Source organism: Lygodium microphyllum, chromosome 22 (assembly GCF_053477565.2).
Source record: "Lygodium microphyllum isolate KBCC chromosome 22, Lygodium_microphyllum_v1.1.10, whole genome shotgun sequence".
NCBI lineage: Eukaryota > Viridiplantae > Streptophyta > Polypodiopsida > Schizaeales > Lygodiaceae > Lygodium > Lygodium microphyllum.
Window position 1 is genome coordinate 89,150,233 of NC_141156.1, and position 21,904 is coordinate 89,172,136.

The 21,904-nt window shown below is 39.2% G+C and overlaps 1 protein-coding gene across 8 annotated transcripts in view; it reads right to left on the reverse strand.

Moving 5' to 3' along the window:
• Window positions 1-19,276, reverse strand: part of CNX2 (cofactor of nitrate reductase and xanthine dehydrogenase 2) — a 53,252-nt gene extending 33,976 nt beyond the window's left edge. For 2 of the 8 annotated variants that reach the window (XR_015687897.1, XR_015687898.1), the window contains exons 1-5: window positions 18,953-19,273; window positions 17,734-18,384; window positions 17,488-17,655; window positions 17,211-17,402; window positions 10,685-10,855 (exon numbers count right to left, since the gene is read on the reverse strand). Coding sequence is in view for 3 of the 8 variants with exons in the window: in XM_087663187.1 (XP_087519313.1) it covers window positions 17,211-17,402; window positions 17,488-17,655; window positions 17,734-18,384; window positions 18,953-19,033 (1,092 nt within the window). In the remaining 5 variants the exon portion in view is untranslated. Of the gene's footprint in view, window positions 1-10,684; window positions 10,856-17,210; window positions 17,403-17,487; window positions 17,656-17,733; window positions 18,385-18,952 lie in introns of all 8 variants that reach the window. The other 6 variants (XR_015687895.1, XR_015687896.1, XR_015687899.1 and 3 more) reach the window with 5 other exon arrangements.
• Window positions 19,277-21,904: the final 2,628 nt, after the last annotated feature.

A 21,904-nucleotide genomic window follows, 5' to 3' on the forward strand; every position in this document is an offset into this window, starting at 1 on the left:
TTTCAGACCACCAAATACAATGGAGCAATATTTGCCCTTGATTGAGTTAATTACAACAACAACAGTGCATAGTTCCATGGACAAAGCTCCATTTGAGATGGTTGAGGGTGGCAAGAAGATATTACCTATTCTGCAAACTAAGGATAAGATCTTTGAGGCTGATCGTTATGTGGAAAACTTGGATGCAGCCTATGCAAAGATAAAGTATGCAATTAAGAGATAACTAGAAAAGAAAAAAAGGGTAGCTAATCGTCACAGACGTGCTTTGCAATTTGCAGAGGGCGATTATATATTGTTGCACTTTGAAAAGGCAAGGTTGAAAAAGATAAAAGGAAGAGAAAGACTATATCTGGAGTTGAGCATGAGATACTATGGGCCCTTACACGTGTCGAAGAAGATCAATGATGTGGCATGTCGGCTGAAATTACCTTCACATTGGCGAATACACAATGCCTTTCATGTTAGTTTGTTAAGGCCTTTTCATGGTGATATGCCAGAGGATATATCTGCTGAAATTCAGCCTGAGGTTGAGAAGCTCAATGAGATTTTGGTACCCGAGTAAATTTTGGCACATAAGAAAAGAAAGGTTAAAGGTAAAGTTTCCAGGAGATACTTTGTGAAATTTTAGAATTATTCACCAACGGATGCCAAATGGATGGAAGAGGGTGACTTAGCAGACCACCCTCAGTTGTTGCAGCTTTACCTAGATACCTTTCAGTTGGAACCAACTTTAGTTCGGACTCAATCACATACAATAGAGCAAGGGTTCAAAGTATTACTTGATACTCAAGGCAAAGATAGCACTTCCACTCCTCCAGTTATAGATAGCTCTCATATTAGTGGATCTCGAATGTATTCAACATGCATCCAAGGTATTGTGCTGATAGTATGTTTGCCATGAGGTCACTACTTAGTGTACTAGTTACTCTTTGAGATGTATGCAAATGAGTATTCTCAAATCAGCAAGTGATCAGTTTATGATCAGATTATGCTTAGTTTTCAATAATTTACACTTGGTTCCATGGACAGCAACATGTTAGAAAATGCCACTGACAGTTTCAGCCATGGTTTATGCTGAAAATATACTTGATTGTGGTTTTGAAGTCAAAATACTTGAGAAACATGAGTTGTGGATATATCCAATGGGTTTTTAGTAACACTTCTGGATTGTTTATGCTATGATATGCTTTGGTTTTTCCAGATGAGTTGAGCTCATGAGAAATAGACAAGTCGCATGATAATCTAGCAATGTTTTTGAGATTCTTTGTAAGTCTTATGTTATGTTATGATTGGCTGGTAATTTTCAACATGTGTTGGGCATATGGAACGGTTGAGCAGCAATGCGCAATGTTGTATTAACTAAGATGCCTTATGAAAATTCCAATCCACTATTTTGCTTTTGATGCATCTAGCAATGCAATCGAGAACGATTTGCAAGGATTTCAAGAGGGAGAGCTGTCATAAGGACATGTATTTTTGAAACCTCACTTAACATGTGGATTAAATTTTAATCACATGGTTAAGTAAATATTGCACATGTGAGGTGTAATTGGGGTTGGAGTAAATTTATAAGCCCGAGATCTGAGAAAATCACAGGATGCCAAAGGCAAAAGCTGCTATAAGTTATGTTGCACAAGTACTTGGTGGTATCTAGTGCCAGTTGTTGGCCTAGGTCATTCACTTGGCTATAAGTATTGGTGACACTGAAGAACTGGCATTTAATAGTACCTAACGCCAATCCAATGGTCAAAGATGACACAAAGACACTCAGGAATGCAAGTTGCCTAGCCAATTTATTTATTGGTCAGTTAGATTGTTTTTTAGGGCACTCAAATAATTATTGGATTAATTTTTAGTATTTAAAGGCTGAGCAGTAATATTTAATTATGCATACTGCTGGAAAAACCATTTGGGAAGGCAGCTACTTCTTGTCAAAAATGCCCATGGAAGACTAAAAAACATCTTTAGAGACTAGAGAGAGGCATTTTTTATGGATTCAACTTAGAAGAGGTAGGAAGAAGATGCTATTGGTCTGATCTGCAACCATTGGAGAGCCTTTTGAGGCAGCCACGGGGAGAAGAATACTAATCAACAGCACAGGTGGCAGCATCTATAGGCTATTGAGACAAAGCAGCAACAATAAATGATTGATTTTCTTCAATTCTTCGTGAAAAAAGTTTGAATTTTCTCTCTCCTCAATATTCTCTCTCATCTACCAACCTTTCTACAGCCTTGCTCCGAAGATTACACCATTGAGATCACCATAGGCTGAGAAATTTCAAATTTCTCTATTATAAACTCTAATCTGCACAGCAAAAATTAGGGTTTAGCAACGGCTTCAAGAAGCGTGCCAAAAATTGGAAGCTCCAAGACTTGGATTCAACAAGGCTGAAGCTGTGGGTGTCTAGGTGGTCAGAAGTAAATATCTTAGTATAATCGAAATGAGGGTTTTGAGCAAATCATTTAGTCACAAGCCTAACACAATTAGAGCTAGGGTTTGTTAGCATAGTCATGACGGTTGTCTTAGGTTTTCCTATTTAAAGATATTTTAAGCACTTTACCACATTTAGTGTGGATATGAATCATTCATTTTGCTTTGACTCTAACATGTTAGAAGGGCAAGTACAACAACGGGCTACTCGATAGGATCGCAATTATTGATACCAAACTTCAAAAGCTTTGGTTTGGGATATCTAGGAGACCCATTAGTATAGCACTTGGCAATGCCATCTTGACTTTTACAATTTCTTGTGGGCACCATGAGAGATGTAGCATTGTGTATTTCTAAGCACTCTAGATACAACTTTACAAAGGATACCTCATATACATATAGTGGCTTTATACACAATAGATTGCAAATACTAGACCTCAAGAGAACATTAGAGAAATGCGCGAGGGATTTTGAAACCAACCTTCCTTCTCAAACAGGGTGGTAGATGACCTGATGTAACACTAATTGTAGCCAGCAAATAAATTCACAGATCTGAAATTAAACCTATGATAACAATCTTGAACAACCGACAGTCGATTGGCCGCAAACTTAGCGCCCCTTACAATATTTCTTTAACCTGTATTGCTTGAATTTGTAATATAATGAGACATAGACTAATCTCTCTACAAGTTTCAACACTTTGGGCCATCACAATTGACCAGCAACATCAAGATTCAATTTGCCCCTTGATTTTGACCCCATTTTCTATCAAATCTAGTGTCATCGCTTCAGTTCCAGCAACTGCCCTGATCTTTGGACCTCCTATTAATGGGCATGCAGTTTGAAGTGGCTGAGAAATGGTTTTGACAAAAAATGCACTACTATCCACATCCAATCTACTGGGAATGGCTGACAAAGGACTAAGAATTAATCACAGAGAGTGAGAAATTGCTGAGCAAAGAGAAAATTTGCTGATCTATTGCGTTGGGACAGGCCGCCTCAATCTGCTGTCACCTGATCCAGGACAGCATTAATTGTTGTCGCCTACTGCCTGGAGTAAAGAGAATGCTGTCACCAGTTGCTGTCTGTTGCTGTCACCAGCAACTCGTGACAGCATCAATTGTTGTTGCTTGCTGCCTGGAGCAGAGAGATTGCTGTCACTAATTGCTGGACAGTCTTTGGGGGCAGTCACCTACCTGTTGGCTGACTCTTATATATCATGATTCATGACTCATGACTCATCTAAACTCTAAGGATCTGTGCACCATCTCCTCATCCGACTCCGAGGACCCTGATCGAGAAGTTGATGAAGCAAACTCAGTCTCATCCTCAGACTCTGGCTCTGACTCTGCTTGTGATGCACGACTATGTGTGGCCCTCACTCTAACCCTCTTCTATGCACGAGTCTCATGTACCGGTACCGATAGCTCCTCATAGAGCATGGAGTAGATATCCCACTCCTCCTGTGGTATCTACAGAATGTCACACACCTTCTCTATATCAATCTTATCAACATTCACTTGTAAAGGTGAACAAGACAAAGATATATCATATGAGACGAGATTCAATATGTTCAATGTTCATACATATCACAATTTACAATCCAACTTCCAAGCAAATTAGCAATGTCAAGTGTCAAGGACTCAGGTTAAAAAGTTAATTATACATAATACTAATCATTACCAATTTACCTGTGAAGGCTCAAGGGACAGAGCAGTTCTCTCAAAAAGCTAGAGATTGCAATGGCCAAAAACTAAATGCTCCAACTAGGCAGTTGTGAGCTTGTTTCTCTTTTTAGTGTGGAAGAGGACCCATGTGCTCCAGTTCCTCTCAGCAGGCCCTGAACTACAATCTTGCAAGAGGACCTGAATGGCAATGCGTTTCTATTTAAATTTAAGAGATTGAGGCTAAGTAATTGGCAATTGCCAATATGCAAGCCGCAAAATCAACATTTGAGTGGGCTATAGATTATAGAACTTGTTACTAGGTTGCATAATGCATTAGATAATCAAGATTCAAAATATAAAAGTCGCCAGTCACATACCAAAGTAGGAGCACAATTGCCATATTTCTCCCACCAAGAGACAGGCTAAAGCTATGTCTTTTAAAGCCTAGCTGTGGGTCGGCCAAAATGAAGAGAATGATTGTGGAATGCCAGTAAATCATTCTCTACTCTTCTCATCATATCTATATCATCCCCTATGAGGCGCCTCATGTACTCCATGAAGCCCTCCTCTAACTCCTCGCTGTGAAAAAAACTGCTAGGTTTTACACAGAGGACACACAGTGTACAACCATGTCAGAAACACAAAGAGACAGACACAAACACAGAGGGCAAAAGTCAAACCCTAAACATAAAACTCAAAACTCAAACACAGAAACTCAAACACAAACAAAAGAAGGGAGAGGGATAACACAACTCTGAAGTGAATGAATGCTGTAAATGAATGTAAGAGTGTACAATGTGCTCAAGGGCAGAGCAAAGTCGAAGAGTGACGTCCACCGGAGAGTCTGGAGCCTGGAAACTGGTAAACGCAATAGTGTACCACCGATTGGAAACTATGCACAAGTGCTGTAAACACATAGGGAAACAGCTGGAGAACGTGTGTTGGAGAGTGTCAGGGCCTGCAAATGCTCAAAACGCAAACTAGCTAACCCTGGCGATGATGGACGGCAGGCTGCACAGTAGTCTGGGACAGTCTCGAGGAGTCCACAGCAACTAAGAGCTGTCGCCTACAGCAATGGACAGGCTGAAGATAATGATGGCTGGACAGCAGATGGAGGCGGGCTGCAAGCTGGAAACTGAGCGCCAACAGCAGCAGAGGGTGTGTGGGCTGGTGTAACCTACAAACAAGGATGAGACTGAATGGGGGCAACCTGTCTATTTATAGAGGTAAAAGGGTGCCCAAAAATTAGGGTTTTTGAGAGACCACTAAAACTCTCTCGAGCCGCTCCCCTTTTTAGGGTTTTTCATTAATTAAGTGTGTTTTTGAGCTATTTAAAAATGCTAATCAACTGAAAAGCGTGTTTTAGCTCAACGCCCCCTCTCAGGCCCAAAACTGAGCCGAAAGGTTAGGCCAGCCACTATGATGTTTATTGACCCCAAGATGTCCCACCCCAAAGCAGCCAGGGCATCAGACAAAGGGTACACAATGGCTATCCAGTGGCCTACCAGGACTACAAAGGCAATGGTTATGTTACCAAAGGAATCCAAGTAGTCACCCCAGAGAGGACAAGGCATCAGACAAAGGATGCAAGTCAGCTGCCCAATGGCCTACCAAGCCCTACAAAGGCAGATGCAACCACATTGAACTTTTTTTTTAAAATAGGTGAGGTAAATTTTATGGGATGCAGCCGATTGAGTGATAGTGACCCAAAAGACAGGAGTAGGGAGGGTATACCTAACATATCATAAAACAGTACAAGCTTACCCATCCACTCAGGGTATCGCTGACGGGGAAAAATAGTTGATGAGATATCCATGTGATGAAGGAGGATGGTGGTGTGGTAACAATAGCCGTTGGTGGAAACAGCTTAGGATCCGCTCAAGTGGTGCTCTACACAATGAGATGCAAAGTATGCTACATGTTGAAGAATGCTCATACAATAGGTGCCACTTGGACAGTGTTCCTCATGGAAAAATTGTTCACTTGCCCAAGCGCCCTAGTACAAAGATGATGAAATCATGCAATGCAAAGGGGAAGGTACAACAAGGGGGGAAGAAGCCAATGTCGAAGACAAAGTGTTGAAGCCTGTAGAATACCAAGAAGGGTAGGAAACCCCTCTCAACCTAGATGTAGATGCCGAAGAAGGAAGAGGAGCCTTATGTCGGTCTTCATATGGTGCCAAAAACCAGAAGAAATGAAAGAATATGAAGTGGATGAGATAGATGAAGCACCCCACTAGAAGAGCAAGGTAGAAATCACCGCCATGATAGCATCGAGAGAGATGCTGCACAATCCGCCTCAAGAGGGGAAACCGCCATGCTAAAAGAAGAGCAAGCACTCCTAGGATGATGAAACCATGAAAGGAACGATGCGCGTCTCCACGTCTCTAGCCCAAGTAGGACCAAAGCAATCTGCAAGTGAGTCCTACACTGAAAGACAAAACCCTGCAAAAGAGATGAGAATCTACAAACACAGAGATTAGTGGTGAGATACTCCAAAGCAAAGCAGAACTGAAAGAAAATCTAACTCAAAATAAATGCAATGAATATGTATGTTTGTGAGTAAATGCAACGGAAGACAAAAGAATGAAAAAGCTAAGGACAATGAACCCTATGGGCCCGACTCTAAGAGTGAGAAAAATGAATGCTAGACTAACCTAATCCGAAAGGACCCAGAGACATGCTAGTCTAAGAAGTTGGCCACCATTGTGTACGTCCAGTAGCAAGGATCTGCCAAGGAAACGCTTGATGAGGTGGGGAGGAAGATGAGATAGATGCATGAAGTGCAACGGGATCGGAACCTGCAGACCAATCAGCCAGTCCCTCAAGGGTAATGAAAGAGATGGGATGCTAAGGCTATACTCGAGCCACATGTCCAACAGCAACAGCGGATGCTGTAGGAGCAGATGAAGCAAAAGCGGAAGGTGTAGCCCCACTGGAGTGTGCACACGCAGCCGTCTACTGAGGCTTTTTTGGTAGAAAACCTTGGGCCTTGGAGCGACACTCCTCGTCCACATGGCCTGCTCTCTGGCAATGTGTGCAAAACCACTTTTCTTAGGGAGTTGCTACAAGATAGATCTAGATTCTTTGGTTCCATTTGAGAAAGAATTGCCACTAGTGGTTTTTCCTCTCGAAGAAGAGCCAACCAATGCCCTCTACTCTGAATAAGGCTATGATGAGGATTTCTTGTGGACTTGATCATGCAGCCTTACGTAATGCAAGAACTAGTACTTAAACTCGTAGAGGTTGGCAATCGAGGTTGGAAGATGATGTGTTGAATGAGAGACCAATGATGAGGTCCCAAAGACCCTGAGACTCAAGCACTTGTTGCATGAAATTAGACCAAGTGGTGAAATTTGACCCGTTAAAATGTGTCTTATCCGTGAAGGCATTCTCAGTCATTGCAACAGGAGTGGTAGTGCTCGGAGATGGAGTGTGAAAAAGTGTAGTGTCGGTAGGATGGGGGAGTGGAGTACACTTGGGAAGGGGCCCCAGAGTGCCCACCAAGCATGCCGATAGTGTGCAAGGTGGGTCCATAGATAGGGATGGGCTGACTAGGCATGGGCATGGTAGCCACATGAGAAACCCAAGGAGATGGGATGAAAACACAGGGAGCAAATGGGAATCCCTGCGTAGGTGTAACCCAAGGAGAGTGGGAAGATGCACCACAAGCGAAGGATGGAAACCCCTGCGTTGGAGTGGGTTGGAGTGGTCACGTGACATGTGAAGCTGGGGATAGTGAGGGAGATGCCCATCACAATCGACCCAGGAGTTATGGGTGTGCTCCTTTGTTGAAAGGTGAGAGACACTGTGTTAACGGGTGGCATTCCCCCTCACAAAGTACCATGATGCAACAAGGTAGAGAATGGGGTGGAGAAGGAAAATGTGCTAGGAGCGGAGATGGAAGATCCAACCCTTAGGGTGTGTGATGCAGATGTGATGTGTAATCCAAGGTTTTGGAAAGATGATGAGAGGTGATCAAGGTGTGATATAGAAGAGGGTGGAATGGGAGGAAAGCGAAAAGTGTGCGTTACATGCTCAAATGAAACAGAAGCTGTAGATGTACCTAAATTCTGTCTACTTCGTGAACCCCCTCTATTGAAGTTCACATACGCAAAGCCATCTAGATCCTGTATCTCAAAAGAAGAAACAGGTGAGGGTTTTGATTCATGCAACACAAAAGAATTGTACAAACTTAATATTGAACCTGGCTAAGATGATGAAGATGGATCGCCAAACATTCAGAATGTCGTATGTCCTCCATGATTGGAGAGGCAGCCAGCCTCACCAACCGGTCCGGATGTGGTAGCAAAACTAGTAGGAGGGGTGTAAACATCACCGTACTTGTTGCAATAGTACTCCTCAAAGTCCTCTGTCATGTTAGTAAGATCTAGAATAGGAGTAGAAGGAGGTGAAGGTGGAGTGTCGTCCTCCTCACCAAGTCCATAATGCTGTCTCAAGGCCTCCAATGATGGAGAAGCTTGATAAGACATCATAGGAACTGGAGAAGAAGGTGTTTGGGACATTTTGATTTGGTTACAAGTTGTATTGTGTGCCTCGCACAAAGACTAGCTCTCCACAATATCCGCAAGATACTCTTTACAAGAGTACCGGCTCTAATACCATGTAAAGAAAACTGCTAGGGTTTGCACCGAGGACACACAGAGTGTACGACCACGACAAAAACACAAAGAGACAGACACATACACAGAGAGCAAAACTCAAACCCTAAAAGAAAAACTCAAAACTCAAACCATAAACGCAAAACTCAAAACTCAAACACAGAAACTCAAACACAAACAGAAGAATGGAGAGAGAGAACACAACTCTGAAGTGAATGAATGTTGTAATACCAATGTCCCACACTACAAAAGCTAGGATTATCTACCACCATGATCACATTCAACTTAATCTCACATGTGCACATCACATGCAACTTAAGTGTCCCAAATGTCCAAGAGCATGAAGTTAAAAAGTCACTACCTTGTGACATCCCCCTCAGATCATTCACACTCTCATTCATTCTCCATTCACTCTATTCACTCCCTCCTCTCAAAGTGTTCCATTCTCCACAACCAATCGCCCTCTTGTGTTTGGCCTAGTATTGTAACAGTAATTCAGCTGCTATCTCACATGGAGGCTTCCATCAAGAATCGAGCTACGGCCATCAAATTCTGCCACCTAAGAGAGATGTGGCCTACATTTTTGCTATTGTTGCTCCTACTAGCTACCACCCCCACTCGCAAGCTGATGCCCAGGCTATATGGAGTTGCTACTTGTTGCAGCCCCTAATCTATGCAGAATGCATAATAGGATTACAGTGCCTCATACAAAAATACATCTCACCATTGTAGAAAGTGCGAAAAATACCTAATACCATATCAAGCAACTCGTAGAAAACTCAAAAAATAATGACATAGAGACATAGGAATACATACTATAGTACTAATAATCAGCAAATCAAAAACATAGATCAGAGAATATGCTAAAAATAGACAGAAATACAAAGAATCATGGCACTCACTATGAGATATGTGGGACACCCATAATACCTCTTCAAGCCATGCCTAAAAACTGTCTACATAACTACAGTTCATGAGGCATACAACTTCATGAGACATTTTAAGTCTACTTCATGAAGGAAATAGTAAAGACTAAGGTAATAGATCATGCTAAGGGCAAAGATAATGTGTCAAGCCAATGGCTAACACCTGGCACAACCCGATGGATGGTTGGAACAGTCATGACCCAAACCCTTGCATGGCATGGTGTCAAATACCTTATCTAGAACTAGCATACCTAATGAGAAAAAGTATGCCTTACTCACAACCTTGCGCCATGAAGTAAGCCACAAAGAGAAACGATAAGTAGAGTCACTCTGGTAGGATACTTATAGCCCTCTACTATGGTTGCATAGTCCCCTTAAAAGACAGTCACAAAACATAGGCCTACATAGCATAAGTTTGATGGAAAAAAAAAAGTCTAATAGTGATAGTTAAAGAACCTTGTGAGCTATGAGACTCATGAGCATCATGAGAATCAGTGAGATAGACTGCTCTTGTACATGCTGCTCATGTGAGAACATCAACTTCATGAATTCTATCAAATGTAAGCTCCCTTATCTTAACCTGTTTACTGATATCATGCAAGACTTCAATGATATCAACCTTCACAACATCGTAATCCGAGGACTGAATTTCAGCATTATCATGCAGCTTGACACTTAGCAACTTAGTAATCATACCCAAAAGACTATCATACTCAACCTGCATTCCTTCAAGATTCTCCTTGAGAACATCCTTCTCATGAATCAATGCTTCCAAGTTTTCAGAAAAAAATACCTACTGCAAAACTGTATATGGCCAAGATATCACTTGAAACATTCTCCCTACAATGACAACCCATTGATCTTTGACCAAAGCATTCTGTATCATGGTAACAACAATTTGCATAAACACTAATCTATCAAGATCTACATCCAAATCTTGTAACATTTGAACCTCTTCATCAATATCTTGACTTTGTTACATCATATTAATGGTTACTTGCTCCAAATAGCTACTTTTGTGCATTAGGTCACTATTTACCTGTATTAGGTTAACTGTCACCTGCAACGGTGAATCTGCTGCTGCCTACAACAATAAACTTGTTTTTTGTTGCAGTAATCTTGTTTCTTGCTATGGTAACCCTATTTCATACAATAGTATTGCCATCTCCCGCAACAAGGTTGCAATTGCCTTCATCAAAATTGCAATTTCCTGTAATAGGAATGGCATCTGTTTTTCCCATTCAAGACAAATAAATACTACTACTAGCATTAAAATATCAACAACATAAGTGCAATGAAATATTGTCAAAGTTTGAAAACTATTTATCTCATAAAACTAGCAAATGACCATAATGTCCATAGAATTCCACATTACTACTACTTTAGGCACTACAACAATGACTTGCATAAAATTGATTCCCACTACTTCCTGAACCTGTGAATCCTTTTGTGGCTCATCATAATCCACTTGAATTAATATTTGAAGCCTAAATCCATAATTGTAAGTTTAACAATGTCTCCTTGCATTATAGCTAAAATGAAAGTGTTTGCAACTGCTGATAGGTAATAAGCCATAGTTCTATAATATAACCATTTCGATGAAATATGCCAAGGTTAAGAACTCATCATATACAATGACATCCATACTATATCATAGAGAATGAAGATATAAAACCATAACAGAATAAGTAGATTACTGCTCCAATTGCAAAGAATAGTTGCAGTGACTCGAAAATATATCAATGATGCTCTAGCGTTTTCATCATAATAAATGTATGGCAATGTACCACACAATTTGGATCTTGAATAAGACATTGCATCCTAAAATAAATATGTAAGATAATCCACAACAACTTAGATTTGCTGATTTTCAAGTTCTTGAAACCAATGATCATCGTGTGGTTGTCGTATTTGCTGTTTTTGAGGTTGCTATAGCACTTATGGTTGTTTTTCAGCTTGCTGTAGTACATTTTGTTACTATAGGAAATGCACGAATTCAACTTGTTGCTGTAGGTACTGCAAAAATTCAGCTTACTATTGTAGGTACAGAAAATATGCAAACTTTCTATTGCAAGAATTTTGATTGCTATTGTAGAAAGTCAAGATATTGTTGCAGGAATTCAGAGTCCTACGATAGAAATTGCTGAAATTTAGGTTCCTACAAAACATTTTGAAGCTTTCTTGATATAGAAAACTGTAACATACTCTTGCTACAAGCATCCACTTTATACAAAATCATCACTTTCATGTTCAAAAACCAATGGACATGAATAACATCAACCATTCCTACTGTAACATGAACTGCATAGATATTCACCATAGGTACTTGCATACTCCTAGATGCTTCAACTTCAATGATACATTGATCAAAGTCCTCAAAACTTCAGAAATATCAATCTGAATTGAAACATCAACAACCTGATCATCAGTACATAGAGATCCTCAAGAATAGCATCTTGACTTGAAGCATGACAAAATACCATGTATGCAAATCAATAATTTCATTATCCTTCTACTAAACAACTTCCTCAAGAGCATTAATGACTTCAAAACAGTTAGAAACTTGGAAATCGATTGCATTCTTCACTTGAGAAACCTCCTGTTGCAGTAATGCTTTCTCCTCTTGAAGCCAATTGATAACAGAAAAAGTTTCAATTGTTGCAATGTTTGCTGCATTTCTCTCCTTTTCAAGCTCAACAAAAAGCCAATGAATCATCTCAGTTGAAGATTGAATCATAGGGTGTACCTCATGTGGAACTTCAGAAAAACCATGCAAACTAATTGCATTTTGCGATTATTGATATTCAACCAACTCTTGCAAAGAAAATGTAGTGCCAATCTTGCAATCCTACTCTTCCTACAAAGAAATTGCAGTGCTAATCTTGCAATCCCACAATTCTTGTAGCGGAACACTAGCTTCTTCTTCACATTGAGCAATGCAATAACCTAAAATATTTGCTTGTGTGCTGGAAACATTGGTACCCTAAACAAATACATCCAAAGATAGTGCACTTTGGACTATGGCTAATTGCACTTTAAGTTCTTACAAAGTTCCTTCGCTGAAATCTAACTTAGTAGCTACGTTATCTTCCTTAATCTCAATAAGAGAACCAAGAAAATTATCCACAATGACATCCTCATTGCAAAAATCATAATCTTCAAACTTATCATCCATAATAGCATCATCTTCTTGAATACATAACTGATCTTCTTAATCACCAATTCGATCATCTTCATTGTTCATAACTTCTGGCTTGCTTTCTTCTTGATTAATGTTGATTGGAGATTGATTATGCCAATTTGCAAAATACCAAAGTATGGAACATACCTTAAGATTATTGATGTAAAGTGTGTGATGATCCACTCTCCCATTGGCACGCTACTCTATTGGGTTTGGGGTACTCCAAGATTCTTGGCTTCTTTGGCTATTGTCCTCTCTCACTCCCTTTACCTCAATCTTTGGCAAGTCCACAAGTAAAGAGCACCAATCATCATCATCATCACTTGAACTTGAATTTGAATCTGAATCCAAAATATCTTCGTATCTTTCCTTGAGCTTTTCAACTGCTATGTGCAATCTCCCAACATGCTTAACACTTGAACAAGACCCGACTTTCTTGCCTTCATGATCATCATACCATTCATCAGCATCATGAAGAATATCGTCAAAATAATCCAACTTCTCTCATGCTTTATTCATCTTTGAACTTGAACCCTGCTTTGCTGCTCTACTAATGAAAACCTCTTGCGGATACTATCAAACTCATTACATAAATCAAACATGCAAAAATACTTGCAAGATTTTCCTTCTTCATAGGACCCCATAAAAACAATTCTTTGAAGTATGTCCAGACTCAAAACAAACTTTGCACCTCTTTTTCTTCTCCTTTGATTTACCCATTGCAATTAATCAAATTGAATTTTTAAACTTCAAAACTGAAAGTGAAACCTAAATTCTCTCTCGTGAATCTTGCATAGGCTTCCTGTAGTAGGCAAAAGATAGTGCTTCCTCTTTCTCACTAGATTTAACCAGAGTTTGTTATAGAGAGGATATTCTTGCAATAATTCTTGCATTTTGAAAGTTCTCTGTGAACAACCTATCTCTATTTTCATCCAAGATTGAAAATCTTCATGCTTTTTCTCTTGCAATCTTCTAAAAATTCCTGAGACTTGCTACTAGATAAAATAACAAAGTAATTGTCTATTATACAAGCAAAAAGGTAAAAATAACCCTGTGAACTATATCATCCTGCTTCATGTAATATATCAATGCTTCAAGTAGTCATCACTACTTCAAATTGTGACCAAAAAAAATTTTGCCAATTTCTAACATCTAATAGAGGTGTTTCCTGAGTAGGCTGTAAAATCAAAGATATAGAAGGGCAGCAATGATAGAATTGCATCATGTTGCTGTATGAAATGTATTACTACTTCATATAGGAAATTCGAATTTCTGCCATCAAACAAGGTGGTTTTTGCTGGTGTTTTAAAACAGAAATATAGAGAAACAATAACGAGGTATACACATAGAAAACCCTTTAAACTGCATACAGCAAATTCGTTTTTCATCCATAAAACAAAGTCGGTTTTCATAGAGCTTGAAACTAGAGGTTCAAGATGACAATGGCAGGATCGCCAAAGTGTTGCAACCCCTAATCTATATGGAATGCATAATAGAACTACATTACCTCATACAACAATACATCTCACTGTTGTAGGTAGTGCGAAAAATACCTATTATTGCATCAGGCAACTCATAGGAAACTCAAAAAATAATGACATAGAGACATGGGAATACATACTATAGCACTAATAATCAACAACTCAAAAACATAGATCAAAGAATATGCTGAAAATAGACAGAAACATAGAGAATCATGGCGCCAACTATCAGATCTCATATATCATCATGAATATCCATCATACAATAGGTCATAAGCATCAGCAATGAGCCAAAAACGTAAGACACCCATAATACCTCTTCACGTCATGCTTGAAAACTACCTACATAACTACACTTCATGAGGCATTTTAAGTCTACTTCATACAAGAATTGTAAAGACTAAGGTAATAGATCATGCTAAGGGCAAAGATAATGTGTCAAGCCAATGGCTAACACTACTATTGCCCTTGGAGGTTAATTTTTCATCATCATTGCTTACGAAGGATTGCATTTTTCTCCCTTCACTGCTAGTGTTTGACATACACTTCAATGTCTCCACTACAAACCCTATCATTTCTTTATAGAAGAAACCAGATTCCCTTCCAAAAAGGACATAAGAGAGAAAGTAGTCTTCGTATGGACTTGGTCATGCAACCATGTGTAATGCACGAACCAAACTCATGAAAGGTTGGCAAGGTAGCCAAGGAGATAAGTTGCTGCACAAATTTGAAATAGATGGGAGGTAGCTTGTTTAGAAATAGAGTGACATGAGCGTCATCTAGCTTTTTGGAGCAAGTGGTGGCAAACTCTACAAGTTAATGCCTATATTCAACCAACTAAACTATCAAATCATCCCCTTTCTTGATTGAAAGCCCCTAGAGTTCATGATCATGATTAATATGTCATGTTCAATCTCGTGCTACATAGCAGGCAATTAGATGACTAATGATCTAATGCAAGGGAAATATGCTGTAATGAGAGTGAAATTTAAGTAAGAGACCTTGCATCAGCTCAATATTTGTGTAGCATTGCAATCTCTCCTTTCATGGGTAAGATCAACACGGGCGAGTCTAAGATCCAACATAGGTTCTAAACCAAGGACTAGTTCCCGAAGGCCTTAAGACTCAAGTACTTGTTGCAATAGATAGGATCAAGTTTGGAAGTTCAACTCATTGAAGTGAGTCTTATCACTGAAAGCATTATCGGCCATCACAACTGAAGTGTGAGTGCTAAGTGAAGGATAGGATAGGGGAGTAGAGTGGATTATATTTTAGAATTTTCCCCAAAGTGCCCACCATAGAAAGGTAGAACATGTGCAGTGGATCTGATGGTGGTATAATAGCACTCCCTCGACAAAGGTATGGTAACCATCTTTATAGCTAAAGAATGAGCGGTGTGCAACACAAGCTCGGGACAGAAATCCCTATGTTTCCCCGAAAGCTTCAAAGACAATTGTAGCTCATTAGATACCTAGAGAAAAGGTGCTGCTTGTGAATAACAGCCTTCTTCTAAAAGAACAAAGGACCAAAAGCTTGAGCAAATAGAGGACCCAAAAATTGTCTCAAAGCCAATAAGTTTTGGAACATGTAAATTATGACCCTTTGATTCCAAAATAGACTACCAGCTTATGAACAACAACCTGAAGAAGACAAGATGGAGGCATGGACACCATGAAAGCTCTTGCTTCCATCAAAAAATTTGGCCTTGCTATTTGCAGAAAGGAATCCACTGAAGATAACTCGACTATCTTACGTATGTGGGGATTCCAAAGCCTTGAATATCTTATACACTGGTCCATTGAAGCATTGTTCCATGCACACTAACCTGGGATTGTTTTGCACAACCATATCTGATTCTCCAAATTTTTGTTGTGTTCCATACCATACTAACACGCGTGCTGAACACATTGTATGAATCATACCTACCATGCTCAAGTCCAAAGATAAACCCTTTTGAGAAGCATGGTGAGAACCACCTAACAGTTAATAGATACAAGTTTAGTTGATTGCATGCGGACCCAATTAAAAAATAGAAACTCTGTGAGATTGTAACAGTACAATGCTCAAATTACCTAGGCAGTAAGCAGCTCCTATCACAGTTGTAGAGAACATCCTAAGCTAGTGTGCATAAACTATGTTTCAATCGACCCATGGATAAGATATACCAGAGGCTGAAAATGAGCAGAAAACAGAGATAAGAGGGCTGGAGCTGATACTTGATAGTAGATACAGTTACAGAACCTCAATAAAGTAGAGAAGCCTGGAAATGGAAAATGTGAAGACGTTTTTCATGAGAGAATCTGATCTGTTGATGCAGTCTATAATCTTCTGTTGATTGCTCTGAACACATATGTTTGATATTCAAACGAGTTGGGAGAAGCATTACTACATTACTCTCGTGGTCTGGTGGTCTTGCCTTAAGCAATTAATTCTCATTCATACTGCTTTAATTATGCAGCATTGGGGTAGACCAGATGGGGGGCAGCTAAAAGCTCAACTTTCTCCCTTGCATTTCCAGCTTAAAAAGTTAAGACCCTAAACTGCAGACAAAAGGAGAGTATGATCCATCAAAGGATTGCTCTGAAGAAAGAACTGCAAAGATCATATTGATGCATAGTAAATAATGCAAAAATTTGGCATGAGTAAGTTATTTATCAAGTTGCAGTGGCCAATTCTGTGCAAAGGTTGACATTTTTATGTCAAGTTCAATGCACAACTGCAGCTGAAACTTTTACTATATGCTTCTACTGGATAGAAACTTTTGTGTTTCTTTTTATCCACCCTCATTTGAACTCATTTTAAAGCTATACGTGATAGGACTTCCATAAGCAAGATTTAATAACACCTAGTCCATGGAGGTAGAAGCAATGTTGATTAAGCACCAGGATTAGAACTCCACTGACCTCAGAAGGACCAAAAAGGCACACCTTAAAATTTCCATCCGCAAGAAGTCGTAATCGATTGCAACCAGCACAAAAATGCTCAGTCATCGATGTAATAAAAGAAACTGAACCCTTGAAACCCTCTACACGAAAATTTTTTGCAGTATCTGTTGGATGATCCTTCAAACGCTCTAAAGAAGGGAACTGTGTGGCCTGAACAAACCCAAATAAAGATTTGCAATACAGCAAAAACCTGTGTACAATATAATCCATTGAAAGCTAGCACCTGTTAACCTACCAGTAACTCTTTCATTTCTGCAAAAGACACTAGTTTTTTGCAATTCCATACATTCCCATCAAATGGCATAAACTCTATAAAACGAACATTGATCTGCTTGTTCTTTGTCAGATTCACAAAATCACAGATCTCATCATCATTGAAGCCCCGCATTACAACACAGTTCACCTGTTAAAAGTGACAATATGAGTATCATTTTGACATCATTTTGACAAGAAAATAAAAGGCAATAAACACATAAAATACCTTCACAGGACTATAGCCCATGTCTAGAGCCGCCTCTATGGCCTCTAAAACTTTAGCATGTCCCTTTCGTCTTGTCATGAATTCAAACTTTGCTGGTACCAATGTGTCTAGACTGATATTCAAAGAGTCCAGCCCAGCAGCTCTAAGCTGTGGCAGTTTTCTTGCCAAGACTAGGCCATTTGTTGTCATAGCTAAGTTTTTAAGGCCTGGCAAGGCTTTCAAGTTTCTACACAGCTCCTCAATACCTGATCTTACAGTTGGCTCACCTCCAGTAAGTCGGATTTTATCTACACCACCAGCAACAAATATATTTGCCAGCCGCAGCAATTCATCTTGAGATAGAAGGTTTGTGTTGGGAGTAAGGTCTACCCCTTCAGCTGGCATACAATACTGGCATCGAAGGTTGCAGCGCTCAGTCAAAGAGATGCGTAGATATGTGTGCTTTCTACCGAAGGAGTCAGTTAACATATCTATTTCCTCTCCTACTAGCGGAGTCGGTGCTCCTGATGTCAAAGTTTGAGGTGAACTTGATTTGTCTTCTTGATCACTATCTGCATGCATGACACTAGAGCTCCCAGAAGCAAATAGCCTGTTCCTTTGTACAATCGTGTATAAGCCTCTCAAACTCTGAGGTAATGTGTAACTTCTACCCTGCACACAAAGACATATATTTAACACAACTGAGTATGAAGGCTAAAACAAAATATTGTTCAGACCTGTTCTTCCTGAAAAACACCTTAGTAATGTAGTCGTACACTATCTAACAAAATTCAACTCTTTGCAATCCCTAGCCTTCAACTATCCATGGGTTAATCTAAACGCATCGGATGTTGAATAAATAGAGCATAACAACTCAAGAAAGTTACAATAGTATTGCGTGCTATTGCTATACAATCATTTATGTATGATTAACCAGTCAAACTAGCATAAAATCATCAATTGTTTTACCAATTACAAACTGACTAATGACACAAAGCATGCCAATTGATCAAAGGATGTAAATTCTGTGTTCTTTTTAGTTTTGGTGGATCAGAAGCTGATTCCATCACTTAAAATCGATGCAAAAGATGAAATTTCTCCCTAATTTTCAGCTTTTTGTGGATTGGAAAGAGATGCGAGTTAAATTCGTCTATGGGAGATCGAATGCTGCTCATTGGCTGTAAAGAGAGAGACAGAGAATTCAACCGTTAAACCACGAAGTGAGCATGATTAGGCAGACCTGAGCGATGGAACATTGCAGTAATGCATCTCGCAGCAGCGAACCAGGACGAATCCGTCTCATGATGCGCGGTGTTGTCATGTGGTCTGGTCGGGTGCAGTAGAATTCCCTTATTTATCCCTCGCCTTTTTTGCCAGCACTGGAGAAGCCCCAATGGCGGACGCACAGACGAGGTGGAAGGATTCCTGTTTTCCTCTGAGGTTCCATTGTCGCTGCTGCTGCCGACTATGCAAAATTCAATCTAAGTTTTCCATCTTCTTACGTGTCAATTTCTACGACCAAAAAATATGAGTAATATCAGTCACAACTTACTAATTTTTTTCCAAACTACTCATCGAATTTTTAAAAATGATCAAACTAATAAGACACGTGCAATCTAGATTAGTAGTCAGTGGTATCTTTCAAGGGAAAAGTGCATTGCATTGCATTACATGGAAAGCACTTATAGTCAAATGAAAGTAAGAAATCCTGAGGATGTTTCACTCCAGCGGCACGTGTGTTGTCCTTGTAATAGTACCTTGCAAAAGATATAGCAAACAAACATGCCAACACACACACACACACTCTCTCTCTCTCTCTCTCTCTCTCTCTCTCGTCCACCTCCTTAAAGCTTTCTATAGTTTTATTTCTCCACTTCCAACAAAAACTCTATTGCTACTTATGGAGTCAGGTTTATTTCTAGCCTAATCTCAATTCTAAAGTTTTTCCGAGTCAATTACGTGTTACTAACTTTATAATTTATTAGTCAGTGTATAAACTATTGTAGTTTGTTAACTAGTAATATTAAGTTATGTTAGTATATTTAGTTAATTAAGTGTACTTGGTTACTATTGTGTTGCAATTATTTAGTATATTAATATCACTAATTCGATATCATATTTGTACTTAGACTTAATGTACTTTCCTCATTCAATTATATCCCATCATTGCAGGGTTCACTTTAGCAAAGGCAATTATATTCCAGATACCAACATGCTTTCACAAGGTTAGAATCTACCCTTTTTCATTTTTGTCATAATCAATAGAAAAGGAAAGTACCTCCAATCTTTCACAAGGTTAGAACATCTACCTTCTTCCCTTTTTGTCATAATCAACACTAAAGGAAAGTACAGATCTTCTTGAAAGATGGGGGAATGGTGCCTTCCCCCATAATTGTAAAGCAATGAAGAAACATGTACCAGCTCTTCAACATGCTACTTGTATAGTATGCTTGTGTTTTTTTGTGTGACTATTGTGCTTTTACAAAGTAATAAGCTAATCCTTAACCAAAAAAACTAGTCAAATGTGAAAGGCACCACATCCAGACTTTGACCAATCAACTTTTGGGTTTTTTGTTTCATGTTTTGCAAGGTACTCTATATCAACACGTCTCCTACTGTATGACAAGGCTTTTCCCAAATCTAATTAACTTCAAGAACTTGTGACTGTTGTTCATCTAATTCATACTTTAAAATGGATGTTTTATTTTACTTACACATAGTTAAAAACAAATTTAATTCAACAAAATTAATATCATACATTAAAAAGGACACATTGAGTTCTCAAGGAGAGGTGCCTCCTTCCTGTGAATGTGAGAAAGTGTCATTTCTCACTTTTGTCACCCAATTAGTATACCCAATAGTAAATCCTACTTCAAATAGGTCATGTGAAGGTCATATCCCCACTACTTTAGGTGGAATAAGCATAGAATAGGAGAATGACCCCTTTTGTCCTATTATCACTTCACAACAAAGTGCATCTATAAATAGGGCTATCCAAAAGTATATGGTTCCATCCAAATGGGTCTCTTAGAAACCACAGGTTGCACTATTGTGTAGCTATTTTTCACCCAAGTAATAGAGTATACCTTACTATTTATCATGATGTATAACATGATCTATCTTTGTGTAGATGATAGAGAAGGGGCTCACAAGTTACTCTAGATGCCTGTAAGGAGGATCTAACGGAGAACCAAATAATAACTTACATACCCATGAAAAAATATTTGCAAGAGATTACTCAATACAATAATGAGATTATCATTTTGGAGCCTCATTTCTCCCTATCTAATTCCTCTCCCTTTCATAAGGACCCCCAAAAAGGCAAGTATAATTATTTCTAGTGTGCCTATCCAAACAAATATCAATAACACATACTTTGATAGCCCATCAAGAAGTCATCAAGATTATTGTGGTTCGAAATTTGTTATAATAATCGTACATCCATAACCTTGAACTATTTGAGTCTATCTCACACGAAAATCTCTGTCTCAACCCCAAAAGATTGACCTAGGAATAGGAATCTAGTTTAAATGCTCTAGTCTCCTATTAGCCATCTAGCGTCAGCTCTTGAGGTAACTTAATTGCTATCATCTCTTTAACCGAAACGAATCATTGTCATACTTGGATCAAAGAGAGTGAGAAATGAGGGGAAGTGATACGCATTGACCCCTCTATTCATAAGGTATAATCTCAACTTTGGCCCCATAAGATAACACTAGTTAATTTCTAATGACAACACATTAGGAGGATGGTCAACGTTTGGTCCTTCCTAGCCTTGCCTTACCTAATGTTTGAGTTATGATGGAAGCCTTTCACCTAACTGAGACCACCCTACCATTGGAAAGACCCGTGAGAGATCCAAACACCTGCTTCCCTCAAAGAGTTACTGTGGTTGACTAATTAATCTAGCACAGTTTAGTCAAAGAAATAGAAATTGGCTTCATCAATGAACCCCTTTAAACAATGTTCATTCCTATAAGTTACACACCAACATAAATACATTTTTAACCAGTCTTTTGAAAACAAGCTCCAATTCTCTGCCACTTTGGGGCTGTCATAGCACGTGAACTTCTTTTAACACCCTCTTTGTGAAAGGTAAGGGGGATCGAAGCTTGTTTGGAAGAGCTATGGCGGGAGAGCAAGAGCAAGAAAAGAGAGAGACACAAAGTGGGAACTCCAACAACCACAATGT